The 19221-nt window shown below is 43.6% G+C and overlaps 1 protein-coding gene across 7 annotated transcripts in view; it reads left to right on the plus strand.

Moving 5' to 3' along the window:
* The window catches only part of LOC115169850 (chloride channel protein 2), a 132650-nt gene that overhangs the window by 111187 nt on the left and 2242 nt on the right, over positions 1 to 19221 (plus strand). For 4 of the 7 annotated variants that reach the window (XM_029725880.1, XM_029725882.1, XM_029725885.1 and 1 more), the window contains 12 exons: positions 808 to 892; positions 1175 to 1330; positions 1503 to 1572; positions 1652 to 1762; positions 4536 to 4749; positions 4906 to 5039; positions 5406 to 5665; positions 12572 to 12784; positions 12933 to 12998; positions 16986 to 17024; positions 17487 to 17591; positions 18833 to 18919. In XM_029725880.1, the coding sequence (XP_029581740.1) occupies positions 808 to 892; positions 1175 to 1330; positions 1503 to 1572; positions 1652 to 1762; positions 4536 to 4749; positions 4906 to 5039; positions 5406 to 5665; positions 12572 to 12784; positions 12933 to 12998; positions 16986 to 17024; positions 17487 to 17591; positions 18833 to 18919 (1540 nt within the window). Of the gene's footprint in view, positions 1 to 807; positions 893 to 1174; positions 1331 to 1502; positions 1573 to 1651; positions 1763 to 4535; positions 4750 to 4905; positions 5040 to 5405; positions 5666 to 12571; positions 12785 to 12932; positions 12999 to 16985; positions 17025 to 17401; positions 17592 to 18832; positions 18920 to 19221 lie in introns of those variants that run through there. The other 3 variants (XM_029725883.1, XM_029725884.1, XM_029725887.1) reach the window with 2 other exon arrangements.

A 19221-nucleotide genomic window follows, 5' to 3' on the forward strand; every position in this document is an offset into this window, starting at 1 on the left:
GGTACCAATCAAGGGACTTGCCCATGGCAGTCTTGAGGGTCTGGTTGGTCCATTCACCAAACCATGTACCATGGAAAAACAAATTGTAAAAACAAATAAAACAAACATTGGTGACAGAATATAACTTATAACATCCATACCTTGTTCCAGCGTTCATGACCTCGGTCACTTAAGATGACCTCAGGAGAACCGTGGGTGTTGAAGATGTCCATCATTACCTTGGAGGTGGCATTGCCAGTCCCCCTCCTTGATGGGTATCATAGCTAGCAACATGTAGATAACCCTCTGATTCAGAGGGGTTGGGTTAAATGCAGAAGACACATTTCAGTTGAATACATTCAGTTGGACAACTGACTAGGTATCTCCCTTTCCCTGTATGGAAAATGGTTGAAAAATTGTTGTACATAGTTAAATCCATCCAGTTATCTAATAGAAGTTAACTGCTTAACGTTACCTTGAATTGTGAATTTCTCTGAATGTTGCGCCTCTTGTCAAGATCAGTGGTGCCTTCATAGTACTTCGCCTGGTTGGAAAGGTACAAGAAAATCTCAGTGGGATACCATTGAAGTGCAAGCTACATACAAACAGAAAGCTACAATAATAGTTACAGTAGCTAGTTAACTTAAGCTAAATAAAACTATTTTAGCTAACGTTAGCTAGGGGGGAGACACTTTTTGGCAGTGGGACATGACAGGCCCCCGACCGCTAGAGGGGCTCCCAGTTAAAAAATGATTTGCTTGGGGCCACTGAAAAGGCTAGAGCTGGCCACACACATGAATGAACCCACAGCTTCTCTCTCCCTGTCAGACGTCTGGTGTTTCCTGCCATGGTCACCTTGATCATCTCAACCCTCACCTTCCCCCCTGGGTTTGGACAGTTCATGGCTGGACAGGTCAGTAGTTCAATTTTTTAAATATGTGTCTGTCAACGATGTGTATGATACACCTTTCAAAGTATTGGAACAGGGATGCAACTCGATTGTCTAAAGCAGCCTTTTCTCCTCGTGGAGGCTACTTAATTTTCTCTGATGTGAAAGGACGTGTCCTGTGTTGTCTTCACCTATCCTCTTCGATCAGTGAAGGGAAGGAGACAAGGAAAGGAAGCCAATTTAAACTATTGAGATTGATACAGTATATGCCAGTCCTAACAGTTGTGTCTCTCCTTGTCTCCTCAGCTGACGCAGCATGAGTCCCTGGTGGCGTTGTTGGACAACCGCACGTGGTCTTGCCAGGGTGTTGCCGAGGAGTTTGACTACATCAGCCACTCCCACGCCTGGAAACACCCCCAGGTCAATGTCTTCATCACTCTCGTCTTCTTCATTGTGATGAAGGTAGGTGTGTGTTTTAAAATATAGTTTTTGTGTGTGGGTTTGGGAGAGGAGAGTCTGATTTGTTTGTGATTGTCTGATTGTGTTGCTCTGAAAATTAGGATGCTATGCCTCTTCTGTGTTTATTTTCAGTTTCCTCTAGTACACTTCTCTCTCACTTTCTTTCTCTCTCTAGTTCTGGATGTCTGCAGTAGCTACCACCATGCCTGTACCATGTGGGGCCTTCATGCCAGTTTTCCTCATTGGTAAGTAACTTGCTGTGTGTGAGAATTAAAAAAAAAAACACCTGCATGTTTACAAACAATTTATTTGTGTGATGTGCAGGTGCAGCATTTGGGCGTCTGGTAGGCGAGACCATGGCAGTCATGTTCCCTGATGGCATCCATGCCGATGGCAGTGTCTATCCCATAGTGCCTGGTGGCTATGCTGTTGTGGGTGAGTAATGGGTGTCTCCGGATCTCACTTCACCAATTGCATTAAAAATAACACCTTTTTTTAACCTTTAGGCTCCATTACGGCTCTAACGTGTCTGCTTATCACTGAAACCAACCGTGAGACTGAGCTTCTCCATAGGCTCCATCTTGGCTCTTTCTGTTCTCTGAAGTGATCGAAACTACAGGCTGGTGTGATGCCCAAGCTATTTTCAATTGCGCTATCTTATTGAATGTGACTGATGAATGAATTCTGCAACGATACAGAGGTCAGCAGGTTTTGGGGTGAAATAAAAACAAATCTGGTCCTCATTGATTTTCTTGTTTAGTGGGCCATGAGCAGTACATGACCTTGAACAATTCATTAAACATTTACATTTAAGTCATTTAGCAGACGCTCTTATCCAGAGCGACTTACAAATTGGTGCATTCACCTTATGATATCCAGTGGAACAACCACTTTATCCTATCCTAGGTATTCCTTAAAGAGGTGGGGTTTCAGGTGTCTCCGGAAGGTGGTGATTGACTCCGCTGTCCTGGCGTCGTGAGGGAGCTTGTTCCACCATAGGGGTGCCAGAGCAGCGAACCGTTTTGACTGGGCTGAGCGGGAACTGTGCTTCCTCAGAGGTAGGGGGGCCAGCAGGCCAGAGGTGGATGAGCGCAGTGCCCTCGTTTGGGTGTAGGGACTGATCAGAGCCTGAAGGTACGGAGGTGCCGTTCCCCTCACGGCTCCGTAGGCAAGCACCATGGTCTTGTAGCGGATGCGAGCTTTAACTGTTGGATAAATGTGACTATTGAATTCACAAATCACTAGCTTGTGCTTTCATTTGTTTTGTTGTTTAGAACAGTGAAGATAACAAATACACTTGAAATATGCATTAAAACTTCTGAGGGATAGGCGTCCCGTCAACGGGACAGTTGTAAATCGTGCAGCACCTTGTCACAATCGCAGATTTTAGAGAAACAAATGTCGGTACATATAAGTGTCTTATATCGGCTGAAAGCTTAAATTCTTGTTAATATAACTGCACTGTCCAATTTACAGTAGCTATTACTGGGAAAAACTGCCATGCTATTGTTTGAGGAGAGCTCCTAACAACAAAACACTTTTCACAGCGATAGGTTTGATAAATTCACATCTGAAGGTGAAATGTGTACTTACATTCTGAAATCTTACTCTGATTTATCATCCAAAGGGTCCCAGAGATAACATGAAGTGTCCTTTTGTTAGATAAAATCCTTTTTTATATCCTAAAAAAAGGTCCATATAGCATGCACGATCAATTTTGTATTTCCACTCGTTCAATTTGCAAAGAAAGGAATCTGTGAAAATCCTAAACATTTCCGAGCTGGTCATGGGTGCATCTCAGCCATGCTTCAAGGACTGAAATGATATCATAACAGCCATCGATAAAAGACTGTACTGTGCAGCCATTTTCATCGACCTGGCCAAGGCTTTCGACTCAGTCAATCACCGCATTCTTATCGGCAGACTCAAATGACTGCCTCGCCTGGTTCACCAACTACTTCTCTGATAGAGTTCAGTGTGTCAAATCGGAGGACCTGTTGTCCGGACCTCTGGCAGTCTCTATGGGCGTGCCACAGTGTTCAATTCTCGGGCCGACTCTCTTCTCTGTATACATCAATGATTTTGCTCTTGTTGCTGGTGATTCTCTGATCCACCTCTACGCAGACGACACCATTCTGTATACATCTGGCTCTTCTTTGGACACTGTGCTAACAAACCTCAAAATGTGCTTCAACGCCATACAACACTCCTTCCGTGGAGTGGCAAGACGGAAGCCACTCCTCAGTAAAAGGCACATGACAGTCTGCTTGGAGTTTGCCAAAAGGCACCTAAAGACTCTCAGACCATGAGAAACAAGATTCTCTGGTCTGATGAAACCAAGATTGAACTCTTTGGCCTGAATGCCAAGCATCACATCTGGAGGAAACCTGGCACCATCCCTGCAGTGAAGCATGGTGGAGCCAACATCACGCTATGGGAGATTTTTCAGCGGCAGGGACTGGAAGACTAGTCAGGATCGAGGCAAAGATGAACGGAGCAAAGTACAGAGAGATCCTTGATTTAAACCTGATCCAGAGCGCTCAGGAACTCAGACTGGGGTAAAGGTTCACCTTCCAACAGGACAACGACCCTAAGCACACAGCCAAGACAACGCAGGAGTGGCTTCGGGACAAGTCTCTGAATGTCCTGGAATGGCCCAGTCAGAGCCTGGACTTGAACCTGATCGAACATCTCTGGAGAGACCTGAAAATAGCTGTGCAGCAACACTCCCCATCCAACCTGACAGAGCTTGAGGGGATCTGCAGAGAAAAATGGGAGGAACTCCCTAAATACAGGAGTGCCAAGCTTGTAGCGTCATACCCATGAAGACTCAATGCTGTAATCACTGCCAAAGGTGCTTCAACAAAGTACTGAGTAAAGGGTCTGAATACTTATTTAAATGTGATATTTCAGTTTTTTTATTTGTAATTAATGTGCAAAATTTCAAAACAATTTTTGCTTTGTCATTATGGGGTATTGTGTGTAGATTGATGAGGGAAAAAAACTATTTAATCAATTTTAGAATAAGGCTGTAACGTTACAAACTGTGGAAAATGTCAAGGGGTCTGAATCCTTTCCGAAGGCACTGTATGTCTAGGGAGGCTGTGGAAAGCAAAAAGATAAATGTCGCTTTCCACCACATTAGACAATAAAATCCATATTCATTGTCATCATCATCATCCAGACTCTCTGTATCCCTCCTCCCCAGGTGCGGCAGCGTTGTCGGGGGCTGTGACTCACACAGTGTCGACGGCGGTCATCGTGTTTGAGCTGACGGGTCAGATCAGCCACATCCTGCCGGTGATGATAGCGGTGATCTTGGCCAACGCCGTAGCCCAGTCCCTCCAGCCCTCGCTATATGACTCTATCATCAGGATCAAGAAACTACCCTACCTCCCTGAGCTTGGTATGGGGCACCACGAGTGAGTCTCTGTTCATCTGTTTGTGTCTCAATCTCCCTCACTTTATATTATACTCCCTCTATTCTTTGTTCTCTTATTTTTTCCAACTTTCTTCCAGACATTTCATTCTTACCCTACCCCCCTCTTCTCCCCTGTTCTCCTACTCTCCTCCTTCAGGAAGTATAACGTCCGTGTGGAGGACATCATGGTTAGAGACGTGCGTTACATCACTCTCTCCTCCTCCTATCGAGACGTACAGGAGGTCCTGCTGACTGGACAGCTCAAAGCACTGGCCCTGGTCGAGTCCACGGGTAAGGATGTGTGTATAGTCTGCTATAATTTCAAGATGCATCCTTCCTCCATTACACATTGTCACTCTCTACTGCTTCCCTTTTTCTCTCCCACGTCTTCCAGCTTTTTGACTTTCTGTCCTATTCCATCTATTCTGTACTCTGCTTAGTACGCTCCCTTACTGTTTCCTCTTTCACTCTTCTCTTTTCTCTCCCATATCCCTTTTTTTCTCCCCTATCCCCCGCACCCTTTTTCTCTTTCTCTGTTCTCCCCCTTATTATCCTTTGCTATTTTCTCTCCCATTTTCCTCTCTCTCTTTCTTTCCCCTCTTTATCATCCTATCCCTCTCTCCCCTTCCTCTCTCCCTCTTTCTCTCTGTCCTCCAGATTCTATGATCCTGTTGGGTTCTATAGAGCGCTCTCAGCTCCAGTCACTCCTGTCCCTCCAGCTGGGTCCATCGCGCAGGCTAGACCACCTCCGGAGGCACGCCAAGGACAATGACACACATACACTGGACACACACACACACCTGTCCAACCTGGGCACCATGGACAATCCCCTAAGCCCACCCTGCACACACACACATTCCAACAGCACCAATACCAGCGCACGCCATGGGGTCCGCTTCGTGGTGAGTGTAGCGGAGGTGAGTCGGACTCACGCTCGCATGATGAGGTAGCACTGCCTGTGACTTAGTCACTGTCACCCTCGAGTGTGGGGGGTAGGTAGGGAAGTAATGTTTAAAGTTCATTACACATAATGTGTGGATAAGTGTTGGGACTTACATTGATTACAGTAAATGGTTACAGTAAATGTGTGAGTTAAGTAAGTGTTTTACGGTGTATTACAGAGTGTGGTGTGGGCTGGTTTGGTATGTTTGGTAAAGGACGTCTGTGAAGGTTGTCTGATTTCAGTATCAAATCAAATCAAATGTTATTGGTCACATACACATATTTAGCAGATGTTATTGCAGGTGTAGTGAAATGCTTGTGTTCCTAGCTCCAACCATGCAGTAATATTGAATAATTCACAACAATACACACAAATCTACAAGTAAAAGAATGGAATTAAGAAATATATAAATATTAGGACGAGCAATGTCGGAGTGGCATTGACTAAAATACAGTAGAATAGAATAAAGTATGTACTTATGAGATGAGTAAAGCAGTATGTGAACATTATTAAAGTGGCCAGTGATTCCATGTCTATGTATATAGGGCAGCAGCCTCTAAGGTGCAGGGTTGAGTAACCGGTTGGTAGCCAGCTAGTGATGGCTATTTAACAGTCTGATGGCCTTGATATAGAAGCTGTTATTCAGTCTCTCGGTTCCAACACTGATTCACCTATACTGACCTCGCTTTCTGGTTGATAACGGGGTGAACAGGCCGTGGCTCGGGTGTTTGATGTCCTTGATGATTTTTTTGGCCTTCCTGTGACATTGGGTGCTGTAGGTGTCCTGGAGGGCAGGCAGTGTGCCCCCGGTGATGCATTGGGCAGACTGCACCACCCTCTGCAGAGCCCTGCGGTAGCGGGCGGTGCAGTTGCCGTACCAGGCGGTGATACAGCCCGACAGAATGCTCTCAATTGTGCATCTGTAAAAGTTTGTGAGGGTCTTAGGGGCCAAGCTGAATTTCTTCAGCCTCCTGAGGTTGAAGAGGCACTGTTGCACCTTCTTCACCACACTGTGTGGGTGGACCATTTCAGATTGTCAGTGATGTGTACGCCGAGCAACTTGAAGCTTATCACCTCTCCACTGCTGTCCCTTCGATGTTGATAGGGGTGTGCTCCCTCTGCTGTTTCCTGAAGTCCACGATCAGCTCTTTCATTTTGTTGACATTGAGGCAGAGGTTATTTTCCTGGCACCATTCCACCAGGGCCATTACCTCCTCCCTGTAGGCTGTCTCGTCATTGTTGTTAATCAGGCCTATTACTGTTGTGTAGTCTGCAAACTTGATGATTGAGTTGGAGGTGTGTTTGGCCAAGCAGTCATGGGTGAACAGGGAGTACAGGAGGGGGCGGATCACTCACCCTTGTGGGACCCCTGTGTTGAGGATCAGCGGGGTGGAGATGTTGTTTCCTACCTTCACCACCTGGGGGTGGCCCGTCAGGAAGTCCAGGAGCCAGTTGCACAGGGCGTAGTTCAGCCCCAAGGTCCCGAGCTTAATGATGAGCACTATGGTATTGAAGGCTGAGCTATAGTCAATGAACAGCATTCTTATATAGGTATTCCTCTTGTCCAGATGGGATAGGGAAGTGTGCAGTGCAATGGCATCGTCTGTTGATCTATTGGGGCGGTAAGCAAATTGAAGTGGGTCTAGGGTGTCAGGTAAGGTAGAGGTGATATGATCTTTAACTAGCCTCTCAAAGCACTTCATGATGACAGAAGTGAGTGCTACGGAGCGATAGTCATTGAGTTCAGTTACCTTTGTTCCTTTTTTTTACCCCCTTTGTCTCCCCAATTTTGTGGTATCCAATTGGTAGTTACAGTCTTATCTCATATCTGAAACTCCCGTACGGACTCGGGAGAGGCGAAGGTCGAGAGCCGTACGTCCTCTGAAACACAACCTAACCAAGCCGAACTGCTTCTTGACACAATGCCCACCTAACCTGGAAGCCAGCCGCACCAATGTGTCAGAGAAAACACCGTACACCTGGCGCCCATGCTAGCGTGCACTGCGCCCGGCCCGCCACAGGAGTCGCTAGTGCGCGATGGGACAAGGACATCCCTTCCGGCTAAACCCTCCCCTCACCCGGACGACGGGGGGTCAATTGTGCGCCGCCCCAGGGGTCTCCCGGTCGCGGCCGGCTGTGACAGAGCCTGGACTCAAACCCAGAATCTCTAGTGACACAGCTAGCACTGCGATGCAGTGCCTTAGACCACCGCGCCATTCGGGTGGACATCTTGAAGCAAGTGGGGACAGCAGACTGGGATAGGGAGAGATTGAATATGTCCGTAAACACTCCAGCCAGCTAGTCTGCGCATGCTCTGATGACGCTGCTAGGGATGCCATCTGGGCCGGCAGCCTTGCGAGGGTTAACACGCATAAATGTCTTACTCACGTTGGCCACAGAGAACGAGAGCCCACATTCCTTGGGGGCGGGCCGCATTGGTGGCACTGTGTTATCCTTAAAGAAGATGTTTGGCTTGTCCGGGAGCAAGACTTCGGTGTCCGCATTGTGGATGGTTTTCCTTTTGTAATCTGTAATTGCCTGTAGGCCCTGCCGCATACGTCTCATGTTTGAGCTGTTGAATTGTGACTTCACTTTGTCTCTGTGCTGACATTTTGCCATATTCCCAGTCACCTTGCCATGGTTAAATGCAATGGTTTGCGCTTTCAGTTTTGTGTGAATGCTGCCATCTATCCATGGTTTCTGGTTTGGGTAGGTTTTAATAGTCACAGTTGGAACAACTTCCCCTATACACTTCCTAATGAACTCAGTCACCGTGTCCGTGTATACGTCAATGTTATTCTCAGAGGCTACCCGGAACATATCCCAGTCTGTGATATCAAAACAATCTTGAAGCATGGATTCTGATTGGTCAGACCAGCGTTGAGAAGACCTTAGCACGCGTACTTCCTGTTTGCATTTCTGCCTATAGGAAGGGAGGAGCAAAATGGAGTTGTGATCTGATTTGCCGAGAGGGAGGGCTTGGGAGAGTAGCAATGGTCAAGTGTTTTCCAGAGCGAGTACAACAGTCAATGTGTTGATAGAACTTCGATAGCGTTTTCCTCAAATATTCTTTGTTAAAATCCCCATCAACAATAAATGCGGCCTCAGGATATGTGGTTTCCAGTTTGCATAAAGTCGAGTGTAGTTCCTTGATGACTGTTGTGGTATCGGCCTGAGGGGGAATATAAACGGCTGTGACTATAACCGAAGAGAATTATCTTTGATTGTGAGGTATTCTAGGTTGGGTGAACAAAAGGACTTGAGTTTCTGTATGTTATCACAATCACACAATCACACAATCAAATCAAAGTTTATTTGTCACCTTACAGTGAAATGCTTACTTACAGGCTCTAACCAATAGTGCAAAAAAAGGTATTAGGTGAACAATAGGTAAGTAAAGAAATAAAAACAACAGTAAAAAGGCAGTGAAAAACAGTACACCACCGCTCTTCTTCTTCCCGGGTAGTTCTTTATTCCTGTCTGCGCAATGTACTGAGAACCCAGCTGGCTGTATGGACGGGGACAGTATATCTCGAGAGAGCCATGATTCCGTAAAACAGAGTATGTTACAGTCCATGATGTCTCTCTGGAAGGAGATCCTCTCCCTGAGCTCATCTACTTTATTGTACAGAGACTGAATATTAGCGAGTAATATACTCAAAAGCGGTGGTGTGCACGCCTCCTGGGTCGGACTAGAAGTTACTCCGAATACCTCTTCTCCACCGGCGGCGTCGTGGAGCAGCCTCTGGGATAAGTTCAGTTGCCCTGGGGGGTACGAACAAAGGATCCAATTCAGGAAAGTCGTATTCCTGGTTGTAATACTGGTGAGTTACCGCCGCTCTGATATCCGAAAGTTATTTTCGGCTATATGTAATAACACAAACTTCTGGGCTAATACTGTAAGAAATAACACAAAAAAAAAAAAAAATACTGCAAGTTGCTTAGGAGCTAGAAGCAGAGCTGCCATGTCTGTCGGCGCCATCTTACTTCAACATGCCATTCTCAACATTCTACTCTCTAAAGTACCTCTAACCCCCCTGTATGTGTGCTTTGTGTGTGCGTACGTCTGTGCCTGTACGTGTGCGTGCTTGCGTGTGTGTACGCATGTATCATGTGTAGAGCTGTGGGGGTCATGACTGCCGGTCTCATGGTAATTGACTGATATTTAACAAACACATTTAGCATCTCCAGGCCTCCACACATACAAGCCGCTGATGCGTGCCTTTGGAACCTCTATATTTAAAAAAAATAGTATAATAAATCCATTTAATATAGCCTACGCCATCACAATAAATCCATTATTTATTTTAGGCAGGTCTAAAGAAACATTACGATATGAAGAAAATGTATTTCAGAAGAACAGAATATGAGTTGGCCTACTGTATGTTATCTTGCTGTGCGCCATGCCATAGGCTGTAGGCTTGTTCATTTAGCAAACAAGATATGCTAAAAGCCCCATGCCATTATGTTATATTAAATGATTTTATAGTAAGAATAATATAATTGAACTTTGAATAAAATAGAAAGGATATTTTTCCTATTCCCGAGCGAGTGCATATGAAGTGGCTATATGTTGAGCGTAAAAGTGTTAATTTGAAACTGGTCCTATATCCTCTACGGGCCACGGTGGCAGTATTGAGAATTTTGAAAAAATATGTGCCCATTTTTAACTGCCTCCTACACCAACTCAGAAGCTAGGATATGCATATTATTAACACATTCGGATAGAAAACACTCTGAATTTTCTAAAACAGTTTGAATGGTGTCTGTAAGTATAACAAAACTCATATTGCAGGCAAAAACCTGAGGAAAATTGATTAAAAAAAATTAGAATTTTGTGGCTGTACTATTTAGTGTCATTGTTTATTAGATACCATAGTGAGAAAGGATTCAGTTCGCAACTCCTACGGCTTGCACTAGATGTCAGCGATCTTTATAAAGTTGTTTGAAGCTTCTATGATTAACAGGGAGCAAATTAGAATGCATTGAAGTTGACGTCCCTGGGATGTCGTCACTTCCATTATGGCCTGCACCTGCGCAATCATGAGACACGAGACATTTTTTAAAAACGTTTTTCTAGACACAGGTGAGGTCGGGTTGAAACATTACTGATGTTTCACGTTAAAAATGGCTCTAAAGATTGATGCTAAACAACGTTTGACATGTTTGAACAAACATAAATAGATTATTTTTGTAACTTTTTAAACTTTTCGCCGTGACTTCACACACCCCCCCGCGCTACTTTTTAGTAGCCACCGAAGCGCTAACAACATGGAACAACTTGGAGTTATTTGGACATTAATTATGAACTTTGTCAAAAGAAACCACATTTGTTGTGGACCTGGAATTCCTGGAACTGCCAATGGATGAAGATAATCAAAGGTAATGGATTATTGACAATAGTATTATTGATATTACATGGTTACAAGATGATGCTAAGCTAATTAGGCTAGCTTATTGTTCTTAGCACAGCACCCGGTTTATTGCAACTTGTGATTTCCCAGTAAAGTTATTTTGAAATCTGGCAAGACAGTATCATTTACGAAATGTTAAACTATAATTATTTGAATGACAATATTATAATTTACCAATGTTTTCGAAAAGTAATTTTGAAAATTGTAACGTTGTTCACCGGAAGCATTTCAGAGAAGAAAAAAATCTGAATTTCACCGCTACTGTAAAATGCGGTTTTTGGATATAAATATGAACTTGATGGAACAAAAAATGCATGTATTGGATAACATAATGTCCTAGGAGTGTCATCTGATGGAGATTGTCAAAGGTTGGTGCATAATTTTAGCTGGTTTCTGCTTTTGGTGACGCCTGACCTTGAATTGAAAATGGATGTTTGTACTTTTGTGGCTATGTACTGTCCTAACATAATCTAACTTTATGATTTTGCCGTAAAGCCTCTTTGAAAATCGAACAATGTGGTTAGATTAAGGAGATGTTTATCTTTTAAATGGTGTAAAATAGTTGATTGTTTGAGAAATTGAAATTATTAGATTTTTGATGTTTTGAATTTCCAGCCTTGCTAGCAATCCCGTCTCAGGGTTCATTGCTAACCCGTGGCCTCAACAGGATATGCTAGATTTAGAGTAATTTGGCAACTTTAGTTGTGAATGATACAAACCTTAGAATGTCTTAGAAATCAGAACATATATGGGCTGCATGATAGACTATAGGCTATTGATGATTAGAGAAAGTCACAAAAAAAACTTGCTCTCTGTTCCTTGCCTCAGGCTTCACATGCTGTTCTCTCATCAAGTGATCATATTTTCACCCATCAGACTATTCTCAATTTAACTTTGTATGTCAAATTTGTTTTGATTTAGAATGGTGCATTTAACAAATGGACAGGAATAGAAGCAGGGGAAAAATACATGTCATCTGTATGCACTCAAATAGCAAATAGAGGACGCGGTTTTTCAATCATACCAGGTAGGCTACTCCGGTCTTACAATGGAGCATGTGCTTAATATTAGCAGCTGAGAAATAAATATAGTAGCAGCTGGGATCCTCTTTTTAGTGGCAACCATCAACACTGCTTTCACACAGGACTGCGTATAGAAATGTCTGGGCTTATAAGAACACTTACTTCAGTGAGGTGAGTTTTAAAAGCATGATACAATTTGATGATAAGTGTTTGATGTGATTTTAGATTGCATTTGCATTGATGTCAGAGTAGTTAGAGGGACAATACAGTGCTGAGTACCAGACCATTAGGACCTGATGGTCATTGGCCAGTTGGGTGAGTGCATAAGAGGAGATTACCGTGACTCAACGGTCACGTGGAATTTGATTGTGGTCTTGACTCTTGAATGCTGCTGTGGCAGTAATACGGTCACCGCAACAGCCCTAATCATGTGTCTCTATCTAGATCTCAACAGAGGAGTCCTCCTTCAGCCAAGCTGGGTCCATCTCTCAGCTGCCACTCAAGTCGGCTATGAAAACTGTCCCTACTACTCACAACACTGAGGCAACCAACAGTATGCACACTCTCTCAATTAATAGAGACACGCTGACTCCGTCTCCTCTCTCAGGCTCTCAGCAGACCCTCTCCTGTGGTGACCCTGAAAGAGAGCTACTCGAGGTGTGTGTGTGCGTGCGTGTGTGTGCGTGTCTATTCTTGTATCCTCATATGCTACCTCAACCTCTACTTTCTCCTCAGAGAATCTTAATGTTGTCCTAACATTGTGCTAATTATGTGTTTGCTACTCCCTTCCCTCCCTGACTGTAAGAGCCTGGCAGAGCTGGAGGCTCCTGAAAGTAGGCGGCCCAAACGCGTCAGGATCTCCATGGCGGCGGTAAGACTGCCACCCTTCTTAGAGACAGTTGCCAAGTAACCGTTGCCTAGCGACCTAGCATTGAGCAAGTGACCGATCCAAATAATTTTGAGTACTTCTACCAACCCAAAATATACTGTAGCCTCATAGCACTTGAGTGAGTGAAAGGGAGAGACCGAGAGAGAGGGAATGAGTAATGAAGGGAGAGATTGGAGTAGGAAAGGAGAGAAAGCGAGGGAGAGAAGGAGAGAAGAAGGCAAAGTTGACCGAACCTGAGTTGAAACCGGAGTCATTTTAGTGATTCATCTGATTATTTAGCCAAAAAGCTCATTCAACAGTGAGTAGTTACAGGGGCAGAAGCATGCACTTCTGAATGTGGTTATGTGTTAGTGTTGTTGTTTGTTATGTGTTGATGTTTGTTATGTGTTAGTCTTTCATTCTCGTATGCAGTGGTGGTATGTTAATTAAGGAAATATTGTATATTTGTGCATGTGCCGGTTCCACATGTATGTATGCCGGTGTAACATAGATATAGTTAGAGGATGCAACATTGTATCAGTCCCATTTGTGGTGCCTGTGAGAGCATGGGCAGTGCAATTGAAGCCATCTCCATAGAGCTCGCCAGCTTGTAGTCCTGACCATTAATATAGGGGACATTAATGGGGAAAGAATTGGGTTTTAGGATATATGCCGAAAAGAAGGCCTGAGGTTAAAACAGGCTTAGGAGATCTTATACGTTTGTTATCAAATGTTATTAGTCACATGCTCTGAATACAACAGGTGTAGACCTTACAGTGAAATGCTTACTTACAAGCCCCTAACCGACAGTGCAGTTTCAAAAAATATGGATAAGAATAAAAGATAAAAGTAACAAGTAATTAAAAGGAGCAGTAAAAAATAACAATATACAGTTGAAGTGGGAAGTTTACATACAGCTTACCCAAATACATTTAAACTCAGTTTTTCACAATTCCTGACAATTAATCCTAGTAAAAAGTCCCTGTCTTAGGTCAGTTAGGATCACCACTTTATTTTAAGAATGTGAAATGTCAGAATAATAGTAGAGGGAATGATTTATTTCAGCTTTTATTTCTTTCATCACATTCCCAGTGGGTCAGAAGTTTACATACACTCAATTAGTATTTGGTAGCGTTGCCTTTAAATTGTTTAACTTGGGTCAAACGTTTCCGGTAGCCTTCCACAATAAGTTGGGTGAATTTTGGCCCATTCCTCCTGACAGAGCTGGTGTAACTGAGTCAGGTTTGTAGGCCTCCTTGCTCGCACATGCTTTTTCTGCCCACAAATTTTCTAAAGGTTTGAGGTCAAGTCTTTGTGATGGCCACTCCAATACCTTGACTTTGTTGTCCTTAAGCCATTTTGCCACAACTTTGAAAGTATGCTTGGGGTCATTGTCCATTTGGAAGACCCATTTGCGACCAAGCTTTAACTTCCTGACTGATGTCTTGAGATGTTGCTTCAATATATCCACATAATTTTCCTCCCTCATGATGACCTCTATTTTGTGAAGTGCGCCTGTCCCTCCTGCAGTAAATCACCCCCACAACATGATGCTGCCACCCCCGTGCTTCACAGGTGGGATGGTGTTCTTCGGCTTGCTTTTTCCTCCAAACATAAGGATGGTCATTATGGCCAAATAGTTCTATTTTTGTTTCATCAGACTTGAGGACATTTCTCCAAACAGTACAGTCTTTGTCCCCATGTGCAGTTGGAAACCGTAGTCTGGCTTTTTTATGGCGGTTTTGGAGCAGTGGCTTCTTCCTTGCTGAGCGGCCTTTCAGGTTATGTTGATATAGGACTCGTTTTACTGTGGATATAGATACTTTTGTACCGGTTTCCTCCAGCATCTTCACAAGGTCCTTTGCTGTTGTTCTGGGATTGATTTGCACTTTTTGCACCAAAGTACGTTCATCTCTAGGTGACAGAACACGTTTCCTTCCTGAGTGGTATGGCGGCTGCGTGGTCCCGTGGTGTTTATACTTGCGTACTATTGTTTGTACAGATGAACGTGGTACCTTCAGGCGTTTTGAAATTGCTCCGGGATGAACCAGACTTGTGGAGGTCTACAATATTTTTTCTGAGGTCTTGGATGATTTCTTTTGATTTTCCCATGATGTCAAGCAAAGAGGCACTGAGTTTGAAGGTAGGCCTTGAAATAAATCCACAGGTACACCTCCAATTGACTCAAATTATGTCAATTAGCCTAACAGAAGCTTCTAAAGCCATGACATAATTTTCAGGAATTTTCCAAGCTGTTTAAAGGCACAGTCAACTTAGTGCATGTAAACTTCTGACCCGCTGGAATTGTGATACAGTGAATTATAAGTGAAATAATCTGTCTGTAAACAATTGTTGGAAAAATTACTTGTGTCATGCACAAAGTAGATGTCCTAACCGACTTGCCAAAACTATAGTTTGTTAACAAGACATTTGTGGAGTAGTTGATAAACAAGTTTTAATGACTCCAACCTAAGTGTATGTAAACTTCTGACTTCAACTGTATACAGGGGGGTGCCAGTACAGAGTCAATGTGCAGGGTCACCGGTTAGTTGAGGTAGTATGTACACGTAGGTAGAGTTAATTAAAGTGACTATGCATAGATGACAACAGAGAGTGGCAGTGGTGTGGAGGGGGGGGGGCAATGTGAATAGTCTGGGTAGCCATTTGACTAGATGTTCAGGAGTCTTATGGCTTGGGGGTAGAAGCTGTTTAGAAGCCTCTTGAACCTAGACTTGGCACTCCGGTACCGCTTGCCATGCGGTAGCAGAGAGAACAGTCTATGACTAGGGTGGCTGGAGTCTTTGACAATTTTCAGGGCCTTCCTCTGACACCGCCTGGTATAGAGGTCCTGGATGGCAGGAAGCTTGGCACCAGTGATGTACTGGGCCGTTAGTACTACCCTCTGTAGTGCCTTGCGGTCGGAGGCCGAGCAGTTACCATACCAGGCAGTGGTGCAACTAGTCAGGATGCTCTTGATGGTGCAGCTGTAGAACCCTTTGAGGATCTGAGGACCCATGCCAAATATGTTCAGTCTCCTGAGGGCAATAGGTTTTGTCGTGCCCGCATGTCATGGTGTGCTTGGACCATGTTAGTTTGTTGTTGATGTGGACACCAAGGAACTTGAAGCTCTCAACCTGCTCCACTGCAGCCCCGTCGATGAGAATGGGGGCGTGCTCTGTCCTCTTTTTTCTATGAGATAATATCAGTCTGGTACATGACGTTTAGGAATTATGAAGCCTTTATGTGCTTGTCTTGATTACATAAATGCAAATTCACAGAAAGTGATGTTAGCTGAGGAAGGATGAGGATCTCTGAAGCTGAGGATCTCATAGAACAAAACTTATAAGATCTCTTAAGCCTCTGTTTACCACAGACCTGATTTTCAGAATTTATTTAAAAAATAATACAAAAATAAAAATCAAATAATTTCCCCATAGGCTTTGCCCAACGAGCCATGGCAGAGTTAGCCTCCGTTAGTGCCTACAAAAAGATGCCATTACTATTGCTCTCTATTTTGAAGTAGTCCATTTTCTTCTTCTACTACTTCTATTAGTTTGTTGTTGTTGTATTTATTAGGGATCCCCATTAGCTGTTGCCAAGGCAGCAGCTACTCTTCCTGGTGTCCAAACACATTAAGGCACTTACATTACATATAAACAAAAGATAAACAGTACATCATAGTTAGTTAACAAATTGAAAGGGTGCATAATGCTACCTGGAGTGTGTTATTTGAACAGGTAAAAAGCCAAGGTTGGCGATTTACTGCCTCCTGCAGTTATGGAATGTTTTCTCACAAGTATAATTCATTGGCTGATCCCTCCTGAGGGACCTGGATGGAATTATGTGACTCTTCTGGAAGTCCCACCCAGTTGACTACTTAAACATGGTGAAAGTACTCAATGGCGGTGCCCACGCTAAAACTGGCTTTTGGGCAGTAGAATCCTTTATATGTCTCTATGGGGTGTAACCACTGTCTCTCTTTGTTTTCAGGAGTCTCCTGAAGTCGAGGATGACATGACCACAAACGAAGTAAGACTGAACACTAATTGGTTACCTGTCATGTCAATCAATAACTTAAAAATGCAGTGATTGGTTGTATGAGTTTTTAGACGGTCATCATTGAGGGATTTTGTCAACAAGGCAGCATGGTGCATTGTCCAGAATCATACAACATCTCTTTTCCATAAAATAAATGTTAGAATTTTCTGACACATTTTCATTGGGAAGGCAGATAAAGCATGTTTTATCCAAAGCAATCCCTTTAGCATGGGAAACACAGAATCCTACTAATTACTACACGTTTAATTACATCACTTTTGTCTTGAACCACTGTCGGACAGAGCGGGGAACAATGGCTCACACCTGGCAGGCAATCCGGTTCCAAATTGAATGTAATTAACTTTCAGCCGGTGCAAAACATTCCAACACGGGCGCCCGGCGAAGTTAATCTAACCCACTCATTGGTTGAGAGTTCTGAATCCCCTACCACAGATAGCGGAGTGGGAGGAGCAACAGTTGGACGAGCCAGTGGATTTCAACAACTGCAAGATTGACCCAGCCCCTTTTCAGCTGGTGGAGAGGACATCTCTGCATAAGGTGTGTCATCATCAGTTCACCTGTCAATCAACCTGTCCCTTATCAATCTGCACAACCAACCTAGCTGTCATCCGTTATTTTTGGAGGAACGCTTTAGTATCATTGAATCCACTGGTAAAGAGTGTCTGCTAAATGACTCAGATCTAATACCAGGCAACAAGTAAATTGTAAATTGACGTCCCTTTAAATTGATGGGGTTGCTGACAGAAATGTGGTGGCACGCAGCTCCACTAGACCAGAGCCTTCCATTACAAATAGAAGGCTCTGCACTAGACTGAGATTTTTTGAATAGTCAATTTGTTCTCATTGACATTTTAATGGATGTCATCTATTGCTCTTTCTCCACTCTCTCTCTCATTCTCTCTTTCTCTCCGTACCCCAATATGAATGTAGCTACGATATACTACTGTTCAAAAGTTTGGGGTCACTTAGAAATGTCCTTGTTTTTTAAAGAAAAGCAATTTTCTTTGTTCCAATGGCACGTTGTATTTGCTAATCCAAGTTGATCATTTTAAAAGGCTAATTGATCATTAGAAAACCCTTTTGCAATTATGTTAGCACAGCTGAAAACTGTTGTCCTGATTAAAGAAGCAATAAAACTGGCCTTCTTTAGACTAGCTGAGTATCTGGAGCATCAGCATTTGTGGGTTCGATTACAGGCTCAAAATCGCCAGAAACAAAGACCTTTCTTCTGAAACTCATCAGTCTATTCTTGTTCTGAGAAATGAAGGCTATTCCATGCGAGAAATTGCCAAGAAACTGAAGATCTCGTACAACGCTGTACGAGGCCAGCATCCCGGAGTCGCCTCTTCACTTCACTAAACTTGGATTAGCTAACACAATGTACCATTGGAACACAGGAGTGATGGTTGCTGATAATGGGCCTCTTTACACCTATGCAGATATTCCATAAAAAATCAGCCGTTTCTAGCTACAATAATCATTTCCAACATTAACAATGTCTACACTGTATTTCTGATCAATTTGATGTTATTGTAATGAACAAAAAATTTGCTTTTCTTTCAAAAACAAGGACATTTCTAAGTGACCCCAAACTTTTGAACGGCAGTGTAAATACAGCACTTAGGTTTTATAGGCCATTTAATCTAAAGTGGGACCCTCCTTTCTCTTCCCTCTCTCTCCTTTTGTTTTATCCCTCTATCTGGTCATGTTGTTCCTTCTAATCTGCTCTACCCTCTCTGTCTCGTGCTCTCTCTCTCTTTCTCATTCTCTTTCTTCAGACTCACACCATATTCTCTCTGCTGGGGCTGGACCATGCCTATGTGACCAGTACTGGACGACTGGTGGGAGTCGTCTCCCTCAGGGAGGTGGGTGTTCCTGTGCACTAGAACTCTGATGCCACTGTGATGTCATGTAGTTTGATTAGTTTCTATTTTCAACACTGTTGTCATCATGCTATGAGTGATTGAGGGCAGTTCATCTTAAAATCCCGACAAGCACATCACAGGAAACCTTCCTGTTTACTTTGGCTGTGATTGTGTTTGAATATTGTCATCACCTTAGATCAGTTCTAAGGACAATATTGCGCTTCATGAATCAGCAGTAACCTCAGGCTAATCAATTTGCTCATTACAGAAATTACTGCAGATTAAGGTTGCTTTGGCAACAA

The sequence above is a fragment of the Salmo trutta genome, chromosome 31 (genome assembly GCF_901001165.1).
Source record: "Salmo trutta chromosome 31, fSalTru1.1, whole genome shotgun sequence".
Classification (NCBI taxonomy): Eukaryota; Metazoa; Chordata; class Actinopteri; order Salmoniformes; family Salmonidae; genus Salmo; species Salmo trutta.